The 21,698-nt window shown below is 46.5% G+C and overlaps 1 protein-coding gene across 1 annotated transcript in view; it reads right to left on the bottom strand.

Annotated features, from left to right (window-relative positions):
* Positions 1 to 18,634, bottom strand: part of LOC119950982 (leucine-rich repeat-containing protein 27-like) — a 141,937-nt gene extending 123,303 nt beyond the window's left edge. The window contains exons 1-2 of the mRNA XM_038774015.1: positions 18,066 to 18,634; positions 3,333 to 3,463 (exon numbers count right to left, since the gene is read on the bottom strand). Coding sequence (XP_038629943.1) covers positions 3,333 to 3,463; positions 18,066 to 18,614 — 680 coding nt within the window. The 5' untranslated portion in view covers positions 18,615 to 18,634. The remainder of the gene's footprint in view (positions 1 to 3,332; positions 3,464 to 18,065) is intronic.
* Between the last annotated feature and the right edge of the window lie 3,064 nt (positions 18,635 to 21,698).

The following is a 21,698-nucleotide window of genomic DNA, read 5'->3' as shown; positions in this document are numbered from 1 at the left end:
TGGCGGTATGCCCATTGTGGAATGCGGTGTGGTCCTGTAATCAAACAGCCAGCGGGAGAGCTTTGTGTCCATTGACGCTGCCGGCTGCTTCTTGAGTCCCGCTTTAAGTGTCTCGGCTGCTCTCTCTGCCAGACCGTTGGTCGCTGGATGGTAAGGGGCCGTTTTGATGTGACGGACTCCGTTTTCCTTCAGGAATTTTCCAAATTCCCCACTTGTGAATGCCGTTCCGTTGTCCGACACCAATACCTCCGGAGGTCCATGCGTTGCAAACGAGGTCCTGAGCTTTTCAATTGTCGATGCTGTGCTTGCCGCGTTTACCCGGTGGACGTCCAACCATTTGGAGTGGGCGTCCACTATCACCAAAAACATTGAGCCCATGAAAGGGCCGGCGTGGTCAATATGCAGGCGGGTCCATGGTCTGCCTGGCCATTTCAACGGGTGCAATGGCGCAGCTGGTGGCACTCTTTGCCCCTGTTGGCACTCCTGACACCGACGTAGCAAGGCTGCTATGTCTGTGTCCAAACCTGGCCACCAAATGTAGCTTCGAGCTAGCATCTTCATTTTAGATACCCCTGGGTGTCCGTAATGTAACTCAGTTAAGATTGTCTGACGGCCCTGAGCTGGGACTATTACCCGGGCTCCCCATAATAGGATTCCGTCTTCTACGGTTATTTGGTCCCTTCTGCTCCAGTATGGGTGCATCTGGGGCTCCACTGGTCTTTCCAGTTCCCCTGTTAGCAGTAAATGCTTCATCTTGGCTAAAACTGGGTCTTTTTGCGTCCACAACCGAATATGTTGTGTGTCTACTGGTAGGGTGTCCAAAACATTTAGTCATTACTGTCTCCTCTACTTTTGGTATTTGCAGCGGAGTGTCCGGGAGGGGAAGTCTGCTCAAAGTATCTGCATTTGCTACTCGCGTTCCCTGTCTGTGCTCCAGAACGTATCTATACGCCGCCAGTAGCAACGCCCAGCGTTGGATTCTAGCTGATGCAATCGGGGGTATTGACTTGTCTTCTTTTAATAACCCTAATAACGGCTTATGGTCCGTCACTATGGTGAATTTCCGCCCGTACAGAATTGGTGAAATTTTTTTACTGCGAATATCACCGGCAGTCCTTCCTTCTCGATTTGGGCGTACTTCCTCTCAGCCATCGCCAAGGTCCTCAAAGCATAGGCTATTGGCCGTTCTTCCCCATTCCTTCCTCTATGGGCTAAGACGGCTCCTGCCCCGTAGGGGGATGCATCACAAGTGACCACCAACTCCTTCCTTGGGTCATAATGCTCTAGGACATTTTCGGATGACAGCTGTTCCTTAATGTCCCTAAATGCTTGGTTTTGGCGGAAAATTATTTTTGGGATTGGGTATTTGTCCAGCAGTGCGTATTTGTTTACCGTCTGTTTGAAATCTCCAGAGAGACGTAGCGAGCTGTCTGGCTTCAAAATTGGTACCACTGGCGCTGCCCATTCCGAGAACTGTACTGGTCTGATAATGCCGTCGCGCCGTAACCTTTCTATTTCACCATCTACTTTCTTCCTTAATGCAAAAGGTACCGGCCTGGCCTTACAAAATTTCGGAAGGGCTTCTGGGTCCACGTGCAAAGTTGCTTTGGCACCTATGATTTCCCCCAAACCTTCCTGGAAGACCTCCGGGTATTTTTGGAGTACTCCACTCAACTGCCCGCTTCCACTCTGGAAAATTTTCATCCAATCTAATTTTAGGTCTTTCAGCCAGTTTCGTCCAATTAAGCTCAGTCCGGAGCCCTCTACTATCGTCAACGGTAATCTGAGCAATTGTTTCTCATATTCCACGGGTACATGAGTCGTGCCTAGAACTTCCAGGGGTTCCCCCGTGTAGGTTTTAAGTTTCGTCGATGTTTTTGTTAGGGTTAGTGGCTGGAGTCCATCTTTGATTTTTCTAAATGCTGCCACTCCCATTACTGATACGACCGCACCCGTGTCTATTTCCATTATTGTCGGCCGCCCGTTCACCCATGGGGTAATCTTAATGGGTTCTGCTTTCTTCGTTGCAATATTATATAATTGTTCCCCTTCGGAGGAGGATGGGGCGTCTAGGTTGTGTACTTCCCTGCGTCCCCACCTGCTATTCCTCTTTTGCCACCTTCTTCTAGGGTTTCTGTCGCTGTTACCCCACTCTGTCTGGTGCCAGAAACGGTCCTTCTCTGTTGGGGGAGCCTCAGCCGGTACTTCCCTCTGTCTCCAGTTAGTCCTGGCAGAATTGGGGGCAGTTCTGGGGTTTTCCTTTTTCCCTCTATTCCTCTTTCACCAATTCCGTTAATTCTTGGAAGGTTTTTGTGTCTGGCGCATCGGGATAAGTCAGACTATGTATAATTGCGAAAGCGGAGGGTCCGCACGCCGACAGCAGGATAAGCCATCTCCTTTCGTCCGTCAGTATATTATTTGCCCGGAAGAAGTAACACATTCTCTCCACATACTGGGACCAGTCCTCAATAGCCGGGTTGAATGCCTCTAACCTCCCAAAAAACGGCATTTTTAAAATGGCAAGGCTTACCCTCCGAGTGCGGCAGCTGATTTCCGCAAAATTCTTCGTTTACCTCGTCGCCACTGTAGTAATCCACGGGAGGCAGGAGTTCTGTCACCACACCAATATTTATTTACAATAACGACATTACAGGAGCAGCTACAAACAGTGCTGCTAGCAGTCCAGTCAACTTAAGACTGGCTCACAAAGCCTACACAGGTGCTTATATGGGCCCCCTCAATGAGCTATCATTGAGGGAGCTCATACTCCAATTGGCCAACCAATAAAGCTAATTGGAGTTCATTACACTGGTGCCATGAAGCAATAGTGCTAACCACTTTGCTACCACACCACCTTCAAACATGAAAGAGAAGACAAATGAGATGACAACCTTCTGGCTCCAAACTGAATAAATACCCTTTCTAGCACTACTGTCTGCTTTCTACTTTTTAGGCAATATGCTGTTCATTTAGATTTCAAATGCGCCAACTTTCATCATGAGTCAACATGGTACCTAAACAGCATTACTCACGTAAATATAGCAGTTTTATTGATTGTTTAGTCATTTGCTGGAATCTAAAAATAGAGTGGATTCTATAAAAGGAGGATGATCCTGTCCACCAGAATATCACCCAGACAGTGCAGATAATATGTACCCAATATTCCCACAAGATATTTATGGTTCCTAAGCAGAAAAACATCACGAACAAACCATTTCTAATATTACAAATGTAAATCTTTGCTTGACTAGTATAAATGGTAAAAAAAATAATAAAGACAGAGGCAGACATGCATGCATTTTTAAGACAATGAAGAAAAATTGTTGTCAAACCTATGGTCTCCAATTGAAAGAGGGAGCATTGTGAGCTTATTGTTTCTCAGATCCAACCAGAGAAGATTTGGTAATTGATGGAAGAAGTCCTCAGAAAGTCCAGATATGGCGTTTCCTTCCAGATATAAATTCTATCGGAAAAAATAGTTTTAGTGACTGGCATGTTTAATAGTAGACATCTTATTGTTAAAGTAAAATAAATACTTTTATTCAGCGCCTTTCATAACCTCAGGATGTTCCTAAGTGTTTTACAGATAATGAAGCTCTTCCAAAGCACTGTCCCTATTCTACAGCAACCAATTTGCCCAAAGTACCCAAAAATAGCAATGTGACAACAACCAGATAATTTGCTTTTTGGAATTCAGGAATCAATAATGCCAAGAATGTCAGAGAAATTGCCCATGCTCTTAGAATCATAGGATTCCTACAGCGCAGGAGGAGGCCATTTGGCTCATTGCGTCTGCACCAACCCTCCGAAAGAGCCCTGCACCCAGGTCCACACCCCCATCTACCCTATCCTATCCTCATAATCTCATAAACTAGCCTGCAAATCCCTGGACACAAAGGGATCATTTATCGTTACCAATACACCTAACTTGCACATCTTTGGACTGTGGGAGGAAACTGGAACACCCAGAGAAAATCCATGCAGACACGGGGAGAATATGTAAACTCCACACAGTCACCCAAGGCCAGAATCAAACCATGGTCCCTGGCGCTGTGAGGCAGCAGTGCCAACTACGTGCCAACATGCTGTCCTCCATGTCGCATTACATTCATCCCCCACCATCTGGCCTGGGCTTGCGAAATCCTACCAACTGTCCTGGCTTGAGACAATTCACACCTCTTTACCCTGGGGTTACCCCTATCTCTGGATCTGTAAAGATTCAATTACCTGCAAATGCTCACTTTCTAAGCATTGTCTGGCATCTTTGACTTTGTCTATATATATGTTTCTGGAACATACTTCTTCATTCACCTGAGGAAGGAGCAGTGCTCCGAAAGCTAGTTTTTGAAACAAACATGTGGGACTTTAACCTGGTGTGTAAGACTTCTTACTGTGCTCTTGTTAGAACTAATGCCAATGCATCTTTTGCCTCCTCCCCTCCCCCTACTCCTGAGCAGACGACCCTCAATGAAAGGCAAATCTCCAAGAGGGCATTTCCTCAGTACTGCACTGAAGCATCAAACTGGAATTGTTACTCATTGCTCTTGAACGGGGCTTGAATCCACAGCCTTCTTACTCAGAGGTGAAAATATGACCAATTGAGCCATGACTGACTCTATTGTGTTTACAGGAGAATAAATTAAACCATCAACTTATTTCAAATTTCTCACTTAATAAAATGTTTTTGCTTCATAAGTAGCTAGAGACGTAAAAAATTGAGATAATAGCATAATTTGTACTGTAACACAGGCCAGACCCAATTAGTGCCAATGTGTTCTTAAATAAACACAGCCAAGGTTTTAAATTGTTTAAAAATCACAATTTGGGCCAATATTAGAGATTAGTCATTTTTTAAATCTAGGTTTCTTTTATACCTAAATGGTGTAGAGCAGGCACAAGATTGTTCTGACCCAGAGGTGAGATGTTGAAGGCTAAAAATGGAGCCAATCTTTGCACAGTTACACAACATTTATTTACAGAGATAAAAGTTACATACGCAGCCAACAAAATATCAGTCGGCTCCTAGACTGAAACACAAGTGAATCCAAAGTTTATGCCTATCACATGTATGCATTTAAACATAATTAGCATACTGTACAATTAAAAAAGATGACCAGAGTGTTCTAATTTAATTAAATTCTTAGCACACAACTCAGAACGAAATTGTGAAGAGATTTGAATATACTGTGAAATCATAAGATTTTACAGAACCATTTAGGCACATCGTGTTTGTGTTGGTGTTTTGCTGGAGGAATCCAAAACTAATCTCTCCTTGTATCTCCGCATCTTTCTGTTTTAGATATTTATCCGACTTCTCCTGAAAAGTAATGATCTCTCCCTCAGCCCATCTTGTGGTTGAGCATTTCATGATCCAACGTTGCTTCATGTAAAGAAATTTCACATTGGTCTCTTTCCAAGTGGAGAGCGCACACTAGTGGCGCATCTGAAAATGGCATTTCTGTGAACTGTGGAGCTAGACAAAGAAATGTGTCAGATGAGGGGTGTTCTGGGGTGATGGAAGTACAAAAGCTTGGAAGACATTTCAACCAAAGCTGCCGACCTTTCCCAACAGAAATCCAGGTACCAAAAATCAGTATTTTGGCAGTGAAATTGGTATTTTCATTTCAAAGAAAAAATGCCCACCAATCTGAAGTACAAATCTAAAACACGAATGGAAAATGCAAATCTAACGCTGTTACATAGATGTACATCATGAGTGGGTGTTTTCAAATTAAGTTTCAAACATTCAGTAAATCTAACAATGAAAAATTCTATAATACTGCACAGAGAACAATGCAGCAGGGTTGAAATTAACCATCTGTGTTTTTAAAGGATGGAATCCGGAGATTCCCAGAGAGCACAGTAGAACCGAAGGCAATTACCAAACATTTTAAAATTGCATCACAATTGCATACAATTTCCAATGCTGTTTGGGCCTTTGATGTTGTAGATGATCTACACATGTGATTGTGTACTATAGTCGACCCTCGACGTGATTTTCTTTTATACCATCGGCATCATGGTAGCACAATGGTTAGCACGGTTGCTTCAAGGCACCAGGGTCCCAGGTTCGATTCCCGGCTTAGGTCACCGTCTGTGCGGAGTCTGTGCATTCTCCCTGTGTCTGTGTGAGTTTTCTCCGGGTGCTCTGGTTTCCTCCCACAGTCCAAAGATGTGCAGGTTAGGTGGAATGGTCATGCTAAATTGCCCAAAGTGTCCAAAAAAAAAGATTAGGTGGGGTTATTGGGTCACGGGGACAGAGTGGAGGTGTGGGAATTAAGTGGGCTGCTCTTTCCAAGAGCGGGTGCAGACTCAATGGGCCGAATGGCCTCCGTCTGCACTGTAAATTCTATGTTCTAAATAGACACCTCGAATCGAGACGCGTGAAGGATCACACGATACGCATGCTCTGCATAGTGTGCAGGATGGAGAGAGGGGGCGGGGCTCTATGCAGGGCCCTGTCTTCCAGCAGCCGTCGCCAAGGAAACCAATTGACCCTAACCCTAACCCTCATTTGAAGAATGCATTCGCTGCGGCTTGCCAATCACATCCCCTCCCCTCCGCCGACCACACAAAGCTAGCCAGCCCTTTACAGGGAGTTGCCTCTTAATATGTTTTTTTCTTCCCTCCCCAAAAAAACTCTTCGCTTAAATAGCCTCCTTCAGTCTGGTGTCAGGTTGGATTTGACCGAGGGCTGCTGTGAATTGCGTATTTCAATGCGAGAAATCATATTGCCGTATTCAAGCAGATTTTCCATATGGAAAATCCGTGCTAGTAGGCAGCGCTGCATTTCAACGCATTGGGAGGCTATCCCGAGGTTTAGAGAGAGGGCTAAAAAGTACCAGGAAAAATAAAGGACAGAAGGAACAAGGTTCAGGACATGAGTTTGCAGGCAAAATAACTTTGTTAAACTAGCTTTAGATGGCATTGTCTTTGTGTCATTTCCAGTTGCTATGCAAATCCTATATCAAACTGCCACATGTTTAACAATAGTTTTACCTGCACAGGTATTGTGGTGATCCTCGCCTGAGTCACCAGGGGGCAGCGCGGGGACACCCATAAAAGGAACGCCGAAGGCCCGCCTCCGCCACTTGAAACCGGAGGGGTTGGAGTGGCAAGAGGTGCAAGAAACTGAAGGGGGCTAGTCTGTTTGGGGCCTAGTTGCAGAACATTGAAGAGCAGCCTTTTCTCAAGTGTAATCTGTAATTTATTGTGGGACACAATAAATCATCCTTAACCTAAAGACGACTACGAGCATTCTTTCAAGAAGCATAACATGGTACAGGAGTGGATTCTCTGAACAGAGGGAACCAGCGCTACCAGCAAGACAAAGAAAGAAAAAGACAGCAGACAAAGAAGAAGCACCAGCAACAGGCAGGCCACCAGACTTTGCAGCCTCTCAACTTCAGACGACTTTCTGCAACAATGGAACACACGGTACTTCCAGCGCCAATGAGAGCTACAGGTAATTTAAATTATAATTGGAAAATGTTCAAACAACAATTTGAAATGTACTTGTTAGCTCAGGACTTACATACAGCCACCGATGGAAAGAAAATTGCACTTTTAACCACATCGTGTGGCCAGCAACTGGTAGACACATATAACTCGTTCACATATGCGGATACTGAAGACAAAACTAAGTTTCAAGTGATAATGGCAAAATTGGATGAACACTATAAGTCTCAATCCAATGAAATCATTGAAAGATTCACCCTCCGTCACAGACTCCAAAAACAAGGGGAGACTATCACCCACTTGGTCACAGAGTTACGCTTGCTGGCACAAGGCTGCAACTTTGGTGATTTAACAAACTCACTCATCAGAGATCAGCTAATCTATGGTCTTGCTGACAAAAAACTAAGAGACTCACTACTACTGCAAAACGATTTAACACTAAAAACTACCATAGAAAAATGCTTGTTACAGGAGCAGAAAATGCAGCAGGTACAGGAGCTATTTGAAAAACATTCCTTACAAAACATCCACCACGAGGACGATATAAAGATGGTGAATTCCCCTCACAGGTCGTCTCTTCCGTTTTCCAGGCCGTCTCTTCCGTTCTCTGGCCCGTCTGCGCATGCGCACCGTCCTGAAAGACGCGATCCCGGAAGTGATCGGTCCGCGCATGCGCACTACTCGCAATACCGGCCCTGGTCTGAAAACCGCAATGCGCATGCGCGAACGCAGCATACGCATGACGTCATGACGTGTCATTACTGCGGCTCCTCCCACTTAAAAGGGCAATGTCCTGCCCAAGGAAAAAGGTGCAGAAAGTGTTCAAAAATGAATCACTTCGCCTCCCAATGTCAATCCACAGCTAAATTTCACTCGTCCACTCAACGGCATGGCAACCTGAAAGTCCGCACAGTTGATGTCACGAACACTCAGGCTCCCGACGACATTTTTTCCGACCATGAAGAATTCAACTCCTGGGAGCACACGTACAGCATTGGCATTATTAATGCCACAGCGGGACCACAGGAGCTGACGACACAACCTCGACACGTGCATGCCATCAACTCTGCAAGTGAATGGACTGCCACGGTGCACGTACAGGACTTCCCCATCACGTTCAAACTGGACACGGGAGCCTCAGCAAACTTGCTAACGAGCAAAGATCTCGCATCGGTCCCAGGGACGCACGAGGTGTTACCTGCAGCATGCAAGCTCACTGACTACAACGGCAACCCGATCATCTCCAAGGGATCCTGCCACCTACAAGTTGCCAACAAAACTGTCGTAACAGGCCTACGCTTTGAGATTGTGGAAGACAACAGGTCCTCGCTGCTCGGCGCTCAAGCCTGCAAGGATTTGCAGCTCATTCAGCGGATTTTCATGCACACGGCTGCATCATCACGCATTTACGAGGACATACAGCTGCTACTCACCGACTACCCCGACGTTTTCTCGGGCATGGGTACACTGCCCTACACGTACAGAATCTTGCTCAAAGAGACAGCCATACCGGTTGTTCATGCCCCACGGAGGGTCCCGGCTCCATTGCGGGACAAGCTAAAAGCCGAACTTCAGCGTCTCCAGACTCAAGGCGTCATCTCAAGAGTCACACAGCCGACTGACTGGGTCAGCTCGCTGGTGTGCGTCAAGAAGCCGTCTGGTGAACTTCGGATCTGTCTAGATCCCAAAGACCTGAATAAGAACATTCGCAGGGAACACTACCCGATCCCCAAGCGCGAGGAAATCACGAGCGAAATGGCAAAAGCTCGCATCTTCACCAAGCTTGATGCCTCACAGGGTTTCTGGCAAATGCAGCTCGATGAGTCCAGCCGCCTGCTATGCACCTTCAACACGCCGTTTGGAAGGTACTGCTATAATCGGATGCCCTTCGGCATTATATCTGCATCCGAAATATTCCACAGAATCATGGAGCAGATGGTAGAAGGCATCGAAGGCGTACGTGTCTATGTGGATGACATCATCATATGGTCGGCGACGGAGAAAGACCATATTGCGAGGGTGAAGCAAGTCTTCCAGAGGATACACCACTTTGGACTCAAGCTCAACCGGGCCAAGTGCACTTTCGCACAGTCCTCTCTGACATTCCTGGGCGACACAATCTCAGAGCACGGGGTGAAGCCGGACGCTGAGAAGATCGCTGCAATTCAGAGCATGCAGCGACCACAGGACAAGAAAGCGGTTCTAAGGTTCCTGGGATTCGTCAACTTCCTTGGTAAATTCATAGCCAACCTGGCAGCACGGACAAAGGCGTTGAGGAACGTGACAAGGAAGGACACGGAGTTTGCCTGGACCCAGGCTCACCAGGCTGAATGGGATGATCTAAGATACCAGCTGATGGCAGCTCCAACGCTTGCATTTTTTGACCCGGTGAAACCTACCAAGATCTCCACTGACGCCAGTCAACATGGGATTGGTGCTGTGCTACTGCAACAGGATGACCAGTTGGACTGGGTTCCAGTGGCTTACGCTTCACGGGCGATGACCGCCACAGAGTGCAGGTATGCACAGATAGAAAAGGAGTGCCTAGGGCTAATAACAGGAGTGACCAAATTCCACCACTATGTGTACGGTCTCCCCACTTTCATCGTGGAAACGGATCATAGGCCGCTGGTCAATATCATTGACAAGGACCTCAATGATATGACGCCGCGCCTACAGCGCATGATGATGAAGTTGCGCAGGTACGACTTCACGCTGGTCTAGACCCCTGGCAAGGACCTTGTGATAGCTGACACGTTATCACGAGCCATGGACGCTGACAACCCGCCACTGGCGTCCATCAATGATGTGGAAGCTCATGCACAGTGGTGCAAGGAGACGCTCCCGGCAACGGACGAGAAGCTGCAGCAAATTCGTCAGGCGACACAGGAGGACGCCACCCTCCTTCAAGTCCTACACAACCTGCAGCATGGCTGGCCAAAGGGGCGGTGCCCACAGTTCCAGAATGTCAAGACTGAACTATCCGTGGTCGATGGCATTATACTGCGGAACGACAGGATCGTCATTCCAATGGCTCTCCGGGCGGACATCCTCCACAGGATTCACGAAGGGCACCTTGGTGCCGAAAAATGCAAAAGGAGAGCGCGCCAATCTGTTTACTGGCCAGGGATTAACGAGGACATCACCAACATGGTGCTCTCCTGTGACACGTGCCAAAGACATCGACCGGCACAATGCAAGGAGCCACTGCAGCAGCATGAGATGGCCACGTCACCATGGGACAAAGTGGGCATTGATTTGTTCCACTCCATGGGCCGCAACTATGTCCTGATCATTGACTACTTCTCCAACTTCCCGGAAGTCCTGCAACTCCCGGATCTCACAGCAGCAGCCGTCATCAAGGCCTGCAAAGAAACTTTCTCCAGGCATGGCATCCCACGGACGGTCATGTCCGACAATGGTCCTTGTTTTGCCAGCTGGGAGTGGACGGACTTCGCCAAGATTTACAATTTCCAGCACATAACGTCGAGTCCCCACTTTCCGCAATCGAATGGCAGGGTGGAGAAAGGTGTCCACATAGTCAAGCAACTCATCAGCAAGGCTGCGGACTCAAAATCTGACATACACTTGGCCCTCCTATCGTACCGTTCGTCACCTTTGAGCTCGGGACTATCACCAGCTCAGATGCTTTTCAACAGGGATGTGCGGACAACTTTACCAGCGCTACACTTCACCAATCCTGATCACTCGCCTGTCCTGGATCAAATGCGTCAACAGCGCCAAGCGCAAAAGCAGCACTATGACAAGCAGGCCAAGGTACTGCCACCGTTGGCCATCGGCGACACAGTGAGGCTGCGAAACCCAGCTGGGGGTTGGTCCAAAATGGCGGTGGTCCTCCGCCTAACATCGCCACGGTCCTACGTCGTGCAGTCGGATGATGGAACAATGGTTCGACGAAATCGGCGAGACCTTCTGAAGGTCACACCTCGTCCACGGGTCCTTCCGACACTCGATCTGCAGGACACACTGGATCCACAGGACACGGTCATACATCTTCCTGACACCCCAGCAGCAGATGTCCGCACGGACACAAACGACCCTGGATCTCCAAGCCCACTCAGGAGGTCTACACGGATCAGACGTGCACCTGACCGTCTGAACCTGTGAACATGGACTGACAAATGCATCGCCCTGCCCTGGTCTGTGTATATATATATATAAACCTAACTCTTTACCTTTGTGTTTTACTACAGCTCTGCAACTACGAAAAAAAAAAAAAAAAAAGTGAAGAAGGGGGATGTGGTGATCCTCGCCTGAGTCACCAGGGGGCAGCGCGGGGACACCCATAAAAGGAACGCCGAAGGCCCGCCTCCGCCACTTGAAACCGGAGGGGTTGGAGTGGCAAGAGGTGCAAGAAACTGAAGGGGGCTAGTCTGTTTGGGGCCTAGTTGCAGAACATTGAAGAGCAGCCTTTTCTCAAGTGTAATCTGTAATTTATTGTGGGACACAATAAATCATCCTTAACCTAAAGACGACTTCGAGCATTCTTTCAAGAAGCATAACAGGTATAACATAGCAATGTAATTTAGGAGGAGGAGCTCGAATAGCCCCTATTAGATATTGATATGACTATCTTCTCCCAATTCTTTAAGTTTATCTGAGAATGTCATTTTTAGGTAGTTTTGGATTTCAATCAGGTATTGACTGACGTGTTCACTGAGTATCAGTCAACGTCAATAAATAACTGCTTGGATGGAATACAATAAGAGGTGTGGCTTGGTTGAATATCTGAATCTTTTGACCAGAATGGCACTTTCAGCTTTAATTCGTCAGGTTTGTTCCAATCAAGCATCTGAAACTGGAGAGTGAGTGAGACACAGATAGAGTGAGAGAGACACACACACACAAAAATACAAGCAAAAATTTGTGATTTGTTGACAAAAAGGTAAAAGGAACAAAATGGAGTTCACTGATGAGTCCTTCACTCGTATCCATAGCTAAGGCAGAATGTTTCAACAGGGGTCTTGAAATTCTCGTTCAGGCTGATGTAAACTGCAATTTCTGGAGACAGTCTCTTGAACCGTAATCCGTCTTTTACAAAATTCAATGCGACTGTATCAGAGATTCTTTTTGATTGAAATTTTCTATCCCTGTGGTGGTTTCCAAAACTTTTCAGAGAAAGGGTCTTGAAGTTAAGAGATAAAGGGAGAGAGAGAGATGGCGCCACTGCTCCCTTGGCAGATTTCTTCCAGACTGTGGGCGAGATTCTCTGAACTAGCATGTTCCACGATGGCAGGAGGCAGCCTGTTATTGGCTGGTGACTGGATCTTCTGGTCCCACCGCTTTCAATCAGATTTCCCACTGAATTCACCCCATGCCGCCAGGAAACCCACAGAGGGCAAAGATCTCACCAGCGTGAAAGCCCTGTCCTTTCAGCAGCTTGGGTACTGTACTAAAAAACATTTCAAAATGCTCTGGTCATATGACCTCTCTCCCCATAATTATTTCAGAGGCAAACTGATTAGCTCATGCCTGAATAGATGTGATGAGCTAGGAAGACCATATGTAGCCATGTCCCGGTAGACTTTGTCCAGCTCCTCTGCGGCAGGTTTCCAGTGACGGATGCGGCAAGTTATTGGCCGCCGGTGGACTATTACATTCCCGCACAAGTCTATGGATTTTCACATGGCTTTCCTACTCCGCTGCCGGGATGATGCCATGAGAAATCACTTCAACAGGATCAGAAGATCCCGTCGGCACTCCACGAGAAAGGATAGCTTAAAGAAATTAAAATGTTAAGAGCTAGTACAGTTTCAATTCACCTTTTGATGGAATTCTTGACATCAGCAGATGTGAAATTCCATAGGAGGCTATCCTGCTGGTCTTGATTGTAATCCATATTGGAAACTTCCAGAAACAAACCAACCTGAAACGCCAGATGAATTAGGTGATTTGTGGCAGCAATCTTAAGCCAGTGTCTTTGCTTGCTTTTAAAAAAAATCCTTTCAGCGCAGTTTATGTTAGGCAAGCCGATTAATTTAAAGATTACCACACGTGCACGCATCGCAGTCAAATGTAAGGTTACTTGATGCAAAGTGGTGACCAAGTGATGCAATGTCTTGATGGTTACGGTAATGCAAACAGGCAACCAAGGCCATTGTGCAATATGGAAAAGCAGATTAAGAGAATAATGTATCGAGGTAATATACATCCCCAGAAAAGATGATCTTGAACTCTCACCAAGTGTGGATGAAGTCGAAGCTGGCATTGAAAACATGAAGAATGAAAAAGCTGCAGGGATTTTCAAATGTGGAGAAGAAATCACCCATCATCTCCATCAGCTGTTCTGGAAAATCTGGGACAGAGAAGAAATTCCTGCCGACCTCAGGGATGCATCACTGCCACCATTTTGAAGAAAAGAGAAAATGCAGACTGCGGGAACTATCGAGGAATCTCCATACTCTCCATCACCAAGACGATCATTGCCCAATACTAGCTGCCTACGCTAAGTCTCTGAAGAAATTCTTCTGGAAAGCCAGTGTGACTTCCAATCAAACTGTAGAAATCCCAGAATAAAACAACACTGACATCGCTTGTGGAACTTCAGTATGCAGAGGACATCACCATCTCCATTCTCTCAGAATAGAATGTCCAAGCTATGCTTGGCATTTTCGCGGAAGCACACCAAATAATTCATCTCAGCCTCAACCTCAAGAAGATTCAAGTCCTTTATCAACCTGCCCCAGGGCCAAGATTCAGTTTCTCCCTCCATCAAGATCAACAGAGAAACCCTACCTGGGAAGCTACCTCTTATCCAAGCCTGAGATCGATGTGGAGATCCAACATCTTATCCAATCCACGAGCGCTTCTTTCGGACACCTAAAGACGAGGGTTTTTGATGACTGTGACATTCGTGCTAACACCAAGATCCTTGTGTACAAGGCAATCATCCTCCCAACTCTTCTATTCGGCTCAAAGACTTGGATTACGTACAGACCCTAACTCAAGGCCCTGGAGAGATACCGTCAATGTTGTGTGAGATGGATTCTCCACATCAGCTGTGAGGACAGATGTACTAACATCAGTGTCCTTAAGAAACCAAGGGCACCAGCATCCAAGCCATGATCATTAGGAACCAACTGCACTGGGCCGGCTTTCGGTCAAGAGGAGGACACAGGAAGTGCTTCAAAGACAAGCTGAAGGCTTACCTCAAGAAATGCAACATAGACTTCACTGGGAGGCCCTTGCTCAGAAGAGACCTACTTAGAGGAACCTCCTAACTGAAGGGACACAATTCTTCGAGGGTACCTGGCAGCAAGAGGAGGCCCAGAAAAGGAGCCTGAGAAAGGATTACCAGCGATCTAGAGCCCAAGAACTAATCCCACCTGGCAAGTGTGTGGTCGAAGATGCAGCTCATCAGCCATGCAAGGACCCAATTAACCAATGACCAATAACGTGGAGTTTCTGAGGCAGACAATCATACTCGTTAGCGAGTGATCGCCGAAGAAGGAAATATCCGGGTTACACAATTAAGTTCTGAATTATAGTGACAGGTTGCTGATGGAACCATCAGAAGATGAAAGATGATGTTGTTAGCTTTCTGGAAAGAGAAACCAATTTTTTCAACAAAAATAAAATTGAACATGCAACATAATTAGAGGCCAACTTGTCTGCTCAAACATAATCACATTGTAATATTAGAAAGGGGAAGTTTTAACAGCCAGAACAGAGCACATATGATAATCAAAGAATAAAGTTAAATGTTACTGTAGTTAATGTATATAAATGGAAACTTCTACCAGATTTTGTAATTTTTGCGCTTTGTGTTCAGATTGACTTACAGAAGATCAGATCACTTCCAGGAGGTCTGTGGCACCCTTGCCTTTGCTTCCTTAATTGCCCACTGAAGAATCTTGCTCGGCTGGCAATCAGCAGTACCACCCCAAGCTGCAAATTGGCTGGCCAACCTGTCAGAATTTTTCCACCTGGAGAAAATCAAATTCACCAACCTAGGGTCAGAGGAGGGCTTCCACAAGACGTGAATGCCATTCACCAACTTGTTCCAGGACCTGTTTGAAGCCAACAGCCAACAGGGCAAAGGGAGAGGAAGCCCGCTATTGAGACCAACAAGACACCAGGGAACAAGAAGAGGGAGGGCAGGGAGATAGGGAAGAGAGGGGAACAGCCGGAATAGACAATGGGCGGCCAAGAACAAGGCAACAAAGACAGGGCCACACGGCAGGAATGAAGGGCCATGGGACAAAATGGGACCAGCCGAGGCCAAACCGCCCAGTACGGGGAGGGGCGCCATCACCACCACTCCCTCCCCTCAGCCGGCAGACTAGCAGAGCCAGTTACAGCCTTCTGGGGCAGGCACAAAAATATAAGACACAAGATCCCGAAGGAACACCGAAAACAGAGCGTGGGGGTGGGGAGTTAGGGAAGAGGGAGGGCAGGGCCAATCGACAGTGGGGAGGGGTGGGGGGTGAAAAACTATAGGGAAGAACTATATATATGTAAATACACGACAATCACCTATGTATTCCAATAAAAATATTTCAAATTAATAGTAAAAAAGGAAAGGGTGGGGGTTACTTCTATTGTTTGGCTTTTGTAAATTGTATCTGGTCTGCACAGATGTGTTTATTTTGTATTCCATAAAATGAAAAACGTGAATAAAAACATTTTCAAAAGAAAAATCACACCACTTGCAAATAACTGTTCTTTTCTCGGAAACATTTAGGGGACGCGTCAACTATTTTTCATGGGACAGTCTGAAAATAACATGGTCAAGGAAAATAAAGAACATTTTGTGGACCAATTTAAGATCTTACAATTTACATTTCTAGACACCAAAAATGTTAGCCATACAGGCGAAGCACGGGTGGCGCAGTAGATAGCACTGCTGCCTCACAGTGCAGAGGTCCCAGGTTCGATCCCGGCTCTGGGTCACTGGCCGTGTGGAGTTTGCACATTATCCCTGTGTTTGCATCAGTTCGCCCCCACAACCCAAATATGTGCAGGGTAGGTGGATTGCCAAGCTAAATTTCCCCTTAACTGGAAAAAATTAATTAGATAGTCTGAATTTATTTTAAAAAACAGACGGGCAGTGTTAATTTGATAGGTACAGGAAAAAAGTTGAGAGAAAAGATTTACATCACTTGTATTACTGAAGGCTGTAAAACAAACATGTGATATGCAGTAAGGTTACTGTCATGTGAGAGTACCTTTAAGAAATGAGTGTTTATCAATAGTCGCAGGGATGTCAGAGTGTGGGTGGAGCTGGGCTGTCTGTCTGCTTTCCTTTGCTATGGGCTGTCAGCTACAGCGTGTGTTTAGTTTCGTTTTGAGAGCTGGATAGCTGCAGGAAAAGCAAGCAGCTGTATAAGGATCTCTCTGAAATCTAAAGACTGTCTCTAGATCATTTGGGTGATTTCAAAGTGATAACTGCTCTCAGTAGAGAATTTAAACCTGATCTCTGGTGTTAAAAAGGGTATTTTGTCTTCTGGATGTTTCAAGGAAAGATTACGGGTGACTTATAGAATATTGTATCTGTGGGGATGATTGGCGTTAATAGTTGTTCAGATGTTTACTGTGGGTTTATAAAGTGTTAACTGGTTTCATAAATAAACATTGTTTTAATTTAAAAGTACTTTAGCTCTCTGTTTGCATCACACCTTTAAAGTAGGCCCTTTTGCTCCCATAACCACAATCTATTAAAAGTTGTGGGTCAGGTGAACTCCATGATACACTTTGGGGTTCTCTAAACCCTGGCCCATAACATTATTCACAAAAAAGTGCTGCCAAATGAATAATCAAAGGGCAAAAATATTAATAGTCTACCTTTTGGAATGGGCTCCACTGATTCTGATAAGTTGTGATCAGTTGAAAAACCAAAATTCAATTGCACAGTACCACTAGCTGTTCACTCAGGCGGCAGACTATGCCACAAACCTTAGGTGGTAGACTATGCCACAAACATTTACACATGTGGCAAAAAAGGAGTTATTCAATGATGTGGCTGCATACAGCTGTATTCCCTGCCTGTGCCCTGTGGTACTAGAACAGGCTGACAAGGCACATAAGCTGGGGACAGAAACTGCCAAATGAGCCCCTGGCTGGAATCAATACTGGCAATCTGCAAGAGCACTCAAGTAGACAAACTCATTGTTGCTATATGGACTTTGTCATTACCTATTCAGATTTACAAAAAAAAGGCCACCACGAAGCTATGAATATGTGACTAACTTCCAAACACAGATTACCAACTTAATAATAATATTTTTATTGTAACTTTGTAGCAAGACAAACAAAAAGGCCATCAGATTCCATAATGGGCTAAAAGCTGGTGTTTCAGATGACAATGGACCTTGATTGAATCACCCTGGCTGAACAGGAGTATCATGTTTATTTCCATTAATAAGATTCAAATTGGGGTTAGTGTTAGGATGAATGTTAGTGTCAGGATGAGTGTTCATGTTGGGATCAGGGTTAGCATTGGGTTCAAAATGAGTGTTGGGATTGGATGTTAGGGCTAGTGCTAGGATCAGGGGTCTATGTGTGACACTGATGTCCAGAAAAGGGTTTTAAGACACACGGCACATCCACAAAATGCAACACAGCCCGGGTACAGGGACCTGGCTCACCTGTAAGGCAGGCATGTGGAGAATGTGCTCCGGTAAACTCTCCAACCCCCTGCCACCTAAATCCACCATTTCACAGGGGGGGATGGGTGTCAAGGCCGGTGCCCCGTCACCCTCCCCGCCCGCTGGACTGGCCCGCCGCTCCTCCTCCTCCTCCTCCTCCTCCATTCGGCCCGCAGGGCTGGCACGCTCCTCCTCCATCCGACCTGGGGGACTGGTCCGCTCTGCCGCATCCTCCTCCATCCGACCTGGGGGACTGGTCCGCTCTGCCGCATCCTCCTCCATCCGACCCGGGGGACTGGGCCGCCCCGCCTGCTCCTCCATCCCGGGCCGCTCCGCCTCCTCCTCCATCCCGGGCCGCTCCGCCGCCTCCTCCTCCATCCCGGGCCGCTCCGCCTCCGCCTCCTCCTCCATCCAACACGCGGGGCTGGGCCGCTCCGCCTCCTCCACAAGCCGGCCCGCAGCTCCCGCTCCGTCCGGGACTCGGCACAAACACCGCCGTCTCCATGGCGACGCGCGCACACACAGACGCCGCGTCCCAGCGCCACACATAGCGGCAGCAAAGTGGCCGCTGCTCAAAGAGGATGAAACACGCCTTGTCCTTTGTGTGGTCTCTGGGGGAGTAGAATTAAACTGGGGATGTTTGGAATGGATATTATAAAAACATTTAGAAGCTGCAGTGGCTGGAAATACAGAACAGGTTAAATCTGGGGCGGGGGAGACCCATTCATCTCAATGTATCTTTTCCAAAATAATCAGACCTGGCGGGTTATTTCCAGTAACGTTTTGTTTCCCCTTTAAAAAAAGGGGGTGGGATGCTCTTTCCAAGGGTTGGTACAGACTCAATGGGCCGAATGGCCTCCTTCTGCAATGTAGGAATTTTATGATTCACAACCCGTGGTCGTTGGATGCACAAATTCTTCTCGCTTGGTGTGGTGGACAGAAATGCTCTCAGTCTCAACCTTTTTCCCGCCTCTTGTACATCTTCCCACATCTCAGAGCCGAGTCCACTGTACATAGCCCTTCGGCCCTCGAGGAGAGCACAAAGGAGACTGGAAGAGAAATAGTAATAGGGTAGTTGGAGTATTAGGTGGGGAGGTGGCTTTCCAACAGCCAATACAAGTGTTCAAACCTTAGTTATTAATAATAATAATAATAATCACTTATTGTCACCAGTAGGCTTCAATGAAGCTACTGTGAAAAGCCCCTAGTCACCACATTCTGACATCTGTTCAGGCAGACCAGTATGGGAATTGAACCCACACTGCCGGTCTTGTTCTGCATTACAAGCCAGCTATTTAGCCCACTGTGCTAAACTAATTCAATATCATCAATAATTTTACTCGATCTATAAATTATGATTCAACCAAATGAAATGTTAAATTATACATTTCAGTTGCTTTTGCAGCTCTTTTGCAATTAAATATGAACTATGACAACATTGCATCGTCTAATTAATAATACTTACCCACAAGTTATCTAGCAATTAAAATTCACTGAAATTTATTGGGATGTCTGAAGTAAAATGTCCTCTTTGTTCATCCGCAGCTCCCGCTCAGTCCGGGACTCGGCACAAACACCATGGCCCTGTCCCCATATGAATGCAACATCCACTAAAGGGGTCAGTGAAAAGGAAAAAGTAGCCCTTAACAGAATAAATATGGACATTTTTATTTTGTCAGGGAAAATAATATATTGACCCCTGCTCTATACCCAAGTCATATTAATACATGTCAAGTAAAACAGTGGACTTAGTAATGATCCCTGGAAACACCACTGTATACCTTCCTTGCCTCTGAAAAACAACCTTTTACTACTGCTCTCTTTTCCTGTCACAAAGTCAACTCTGTGTCCACTGTCATTTTTATTCCATGGCCCTCAATCTTGCTGACAAGCTTATTATATTGTAGTTTATGAAATGTGTTTTGGAAATCCATGTGGACCACATCAACCACAATACCCTCATCAATCCTCCTGTTGCCTCATCAAAAAAATTCAATCAAGTGTTTTTCTTGTCACAAATCTAGCTTACTTTCTCTAATTAAGTGACTGTTAACTTTGTCCCAGATTATCATTTCTAAAAGCTCTTTCACCACCCAGGTTAAAGGGTCTGGTTTGTAGTTGCTGTGTTTAATTCTTATACCTATTTTTGGACAAGAGTGTAACATTTGCAATTCTCCAGGGCACTATCCTTGTATTCCAAGAATTTAGAGGAATATGGCCAGTACCTCTACAATTTATAGCTGTACCTCCCTTTGCGTCCTTGAATGCATCTTTAAAAGAAAATATTTCACAGGATGTCAACATTGTTGGCTAGGCCAACATTTATTGTCCATCGCTAACTGCTCTTGAGAAGGTGGTGGTGAACTGCCTTCTTGAACCACTGTGGTCCATGTGCTGTAGGTATTCCTGTACTGCCTGAGGTTAACCATGAAGGCTCCACCCTGCCTTCTCAACCTTACCCCTCATCTAAGATGTAGTGACCCTCAGGTTAAATTACCACCAGTTAGCTCCCCCTCTCACAAGGGGAAAGCAGCCTATAGTCCTTAGTCAATACAACAACTTTCAGTCCACGTGGTATAGGTATTCATCCATTTCTATTGACTCATCAATTTAATGTACTGTCAGTTTTTCAATACTTCCTCTTGATGAACCCATAATACCCATTCAGTGTCTCAATTACCTCCTCCTTCAATATGACTGGCAGATCTTTTCCTTGAGAAAGTCAGATGCAAAGTATTCATTTAGTTTCACAGTACGCTCTCTGCCTCCATGTATTGATCTCTTTGTTTGGCCAATGAATGGCCCTACTTGACCTGTTCTTACCCTTTTACTATTTATGTATTATAGATGACTTTTGGTTTCCCGTTTGTGTTAGTTGCCAGTCTCTTCTCATATCCTCAATTATTTCCTTTCTCAATGCCCCTTTTAAACTTCCCATATTCAGACTGATTCTCACTTGTTAATCAATCTAACAACTGTCATTTGCATCCTCCTTGTGCTTCATATGACTCTCTGTCTATCATTTTCACCCATGAGGTTGTTCTACCCTTTCCCTTTGTCGGAATGTACATCGACTGTGCTCGAATCATCTCGGGCGCGATTCTCCACCCCCCCACACCGGGTGGGGGAGTAGCGGGAGGGCCTCCCAACATTTTTCACGCCCTTCCGCTATTCTCCACCCCCCCCACACCCGACCCACACCATGAATCGGCGCTCGCCGTTTTTACAGCGAGCGGCGATTCTCCGAGGCCGATGGGCCGAGCGGCCAGGCCTTCACGCCCGTTTCAACATGGCAGCAAAACACACCTGCTCGCTGCCGTCGTGAAACGGGCGCCAGATGCACATTTGGGGCATCTGGGGGCCCGATTGGCATGGCAGTACCACGGCCGTGCCAAGGGGGGCATAGGCCCGCAATCGGTGCCCACCGATCGCGGGCTGTGCGTCCGTAACGGACACACTCTTTTCCCTCCGCCGCCCCGCAAGATCAAGCCGCCACATCATGCGGGGCGGCTGAGGGAAAAGACGCCAACTGCGTATGCGCGGGTTGGAGTTGTCCAATCTGCGCATGCGCGGCCAACATCATCGGCCGCATCAGCTGGCGTGACGCTTGACGTGCGGCCTTGATGACCCTCG

This window comes from Scyliorhinus canicula, chromosome 16, assembly GCF_902713615.1.
Source record: "Scyliorhinus canicula chromosome 16, sScyCan1.1, whole genome shotgun sequence".
NCBI classification, from domain to species: Eukaryota; Metazoa; Chordata; class Chondrichthyes; order Carcharhiniformes; family Scyliorhinidae; genus Scyliorhinus; species Scyliorhinus canicula.
This window is presented reverse-complemented; position numbering and strand designations above follow the sequence as displayed.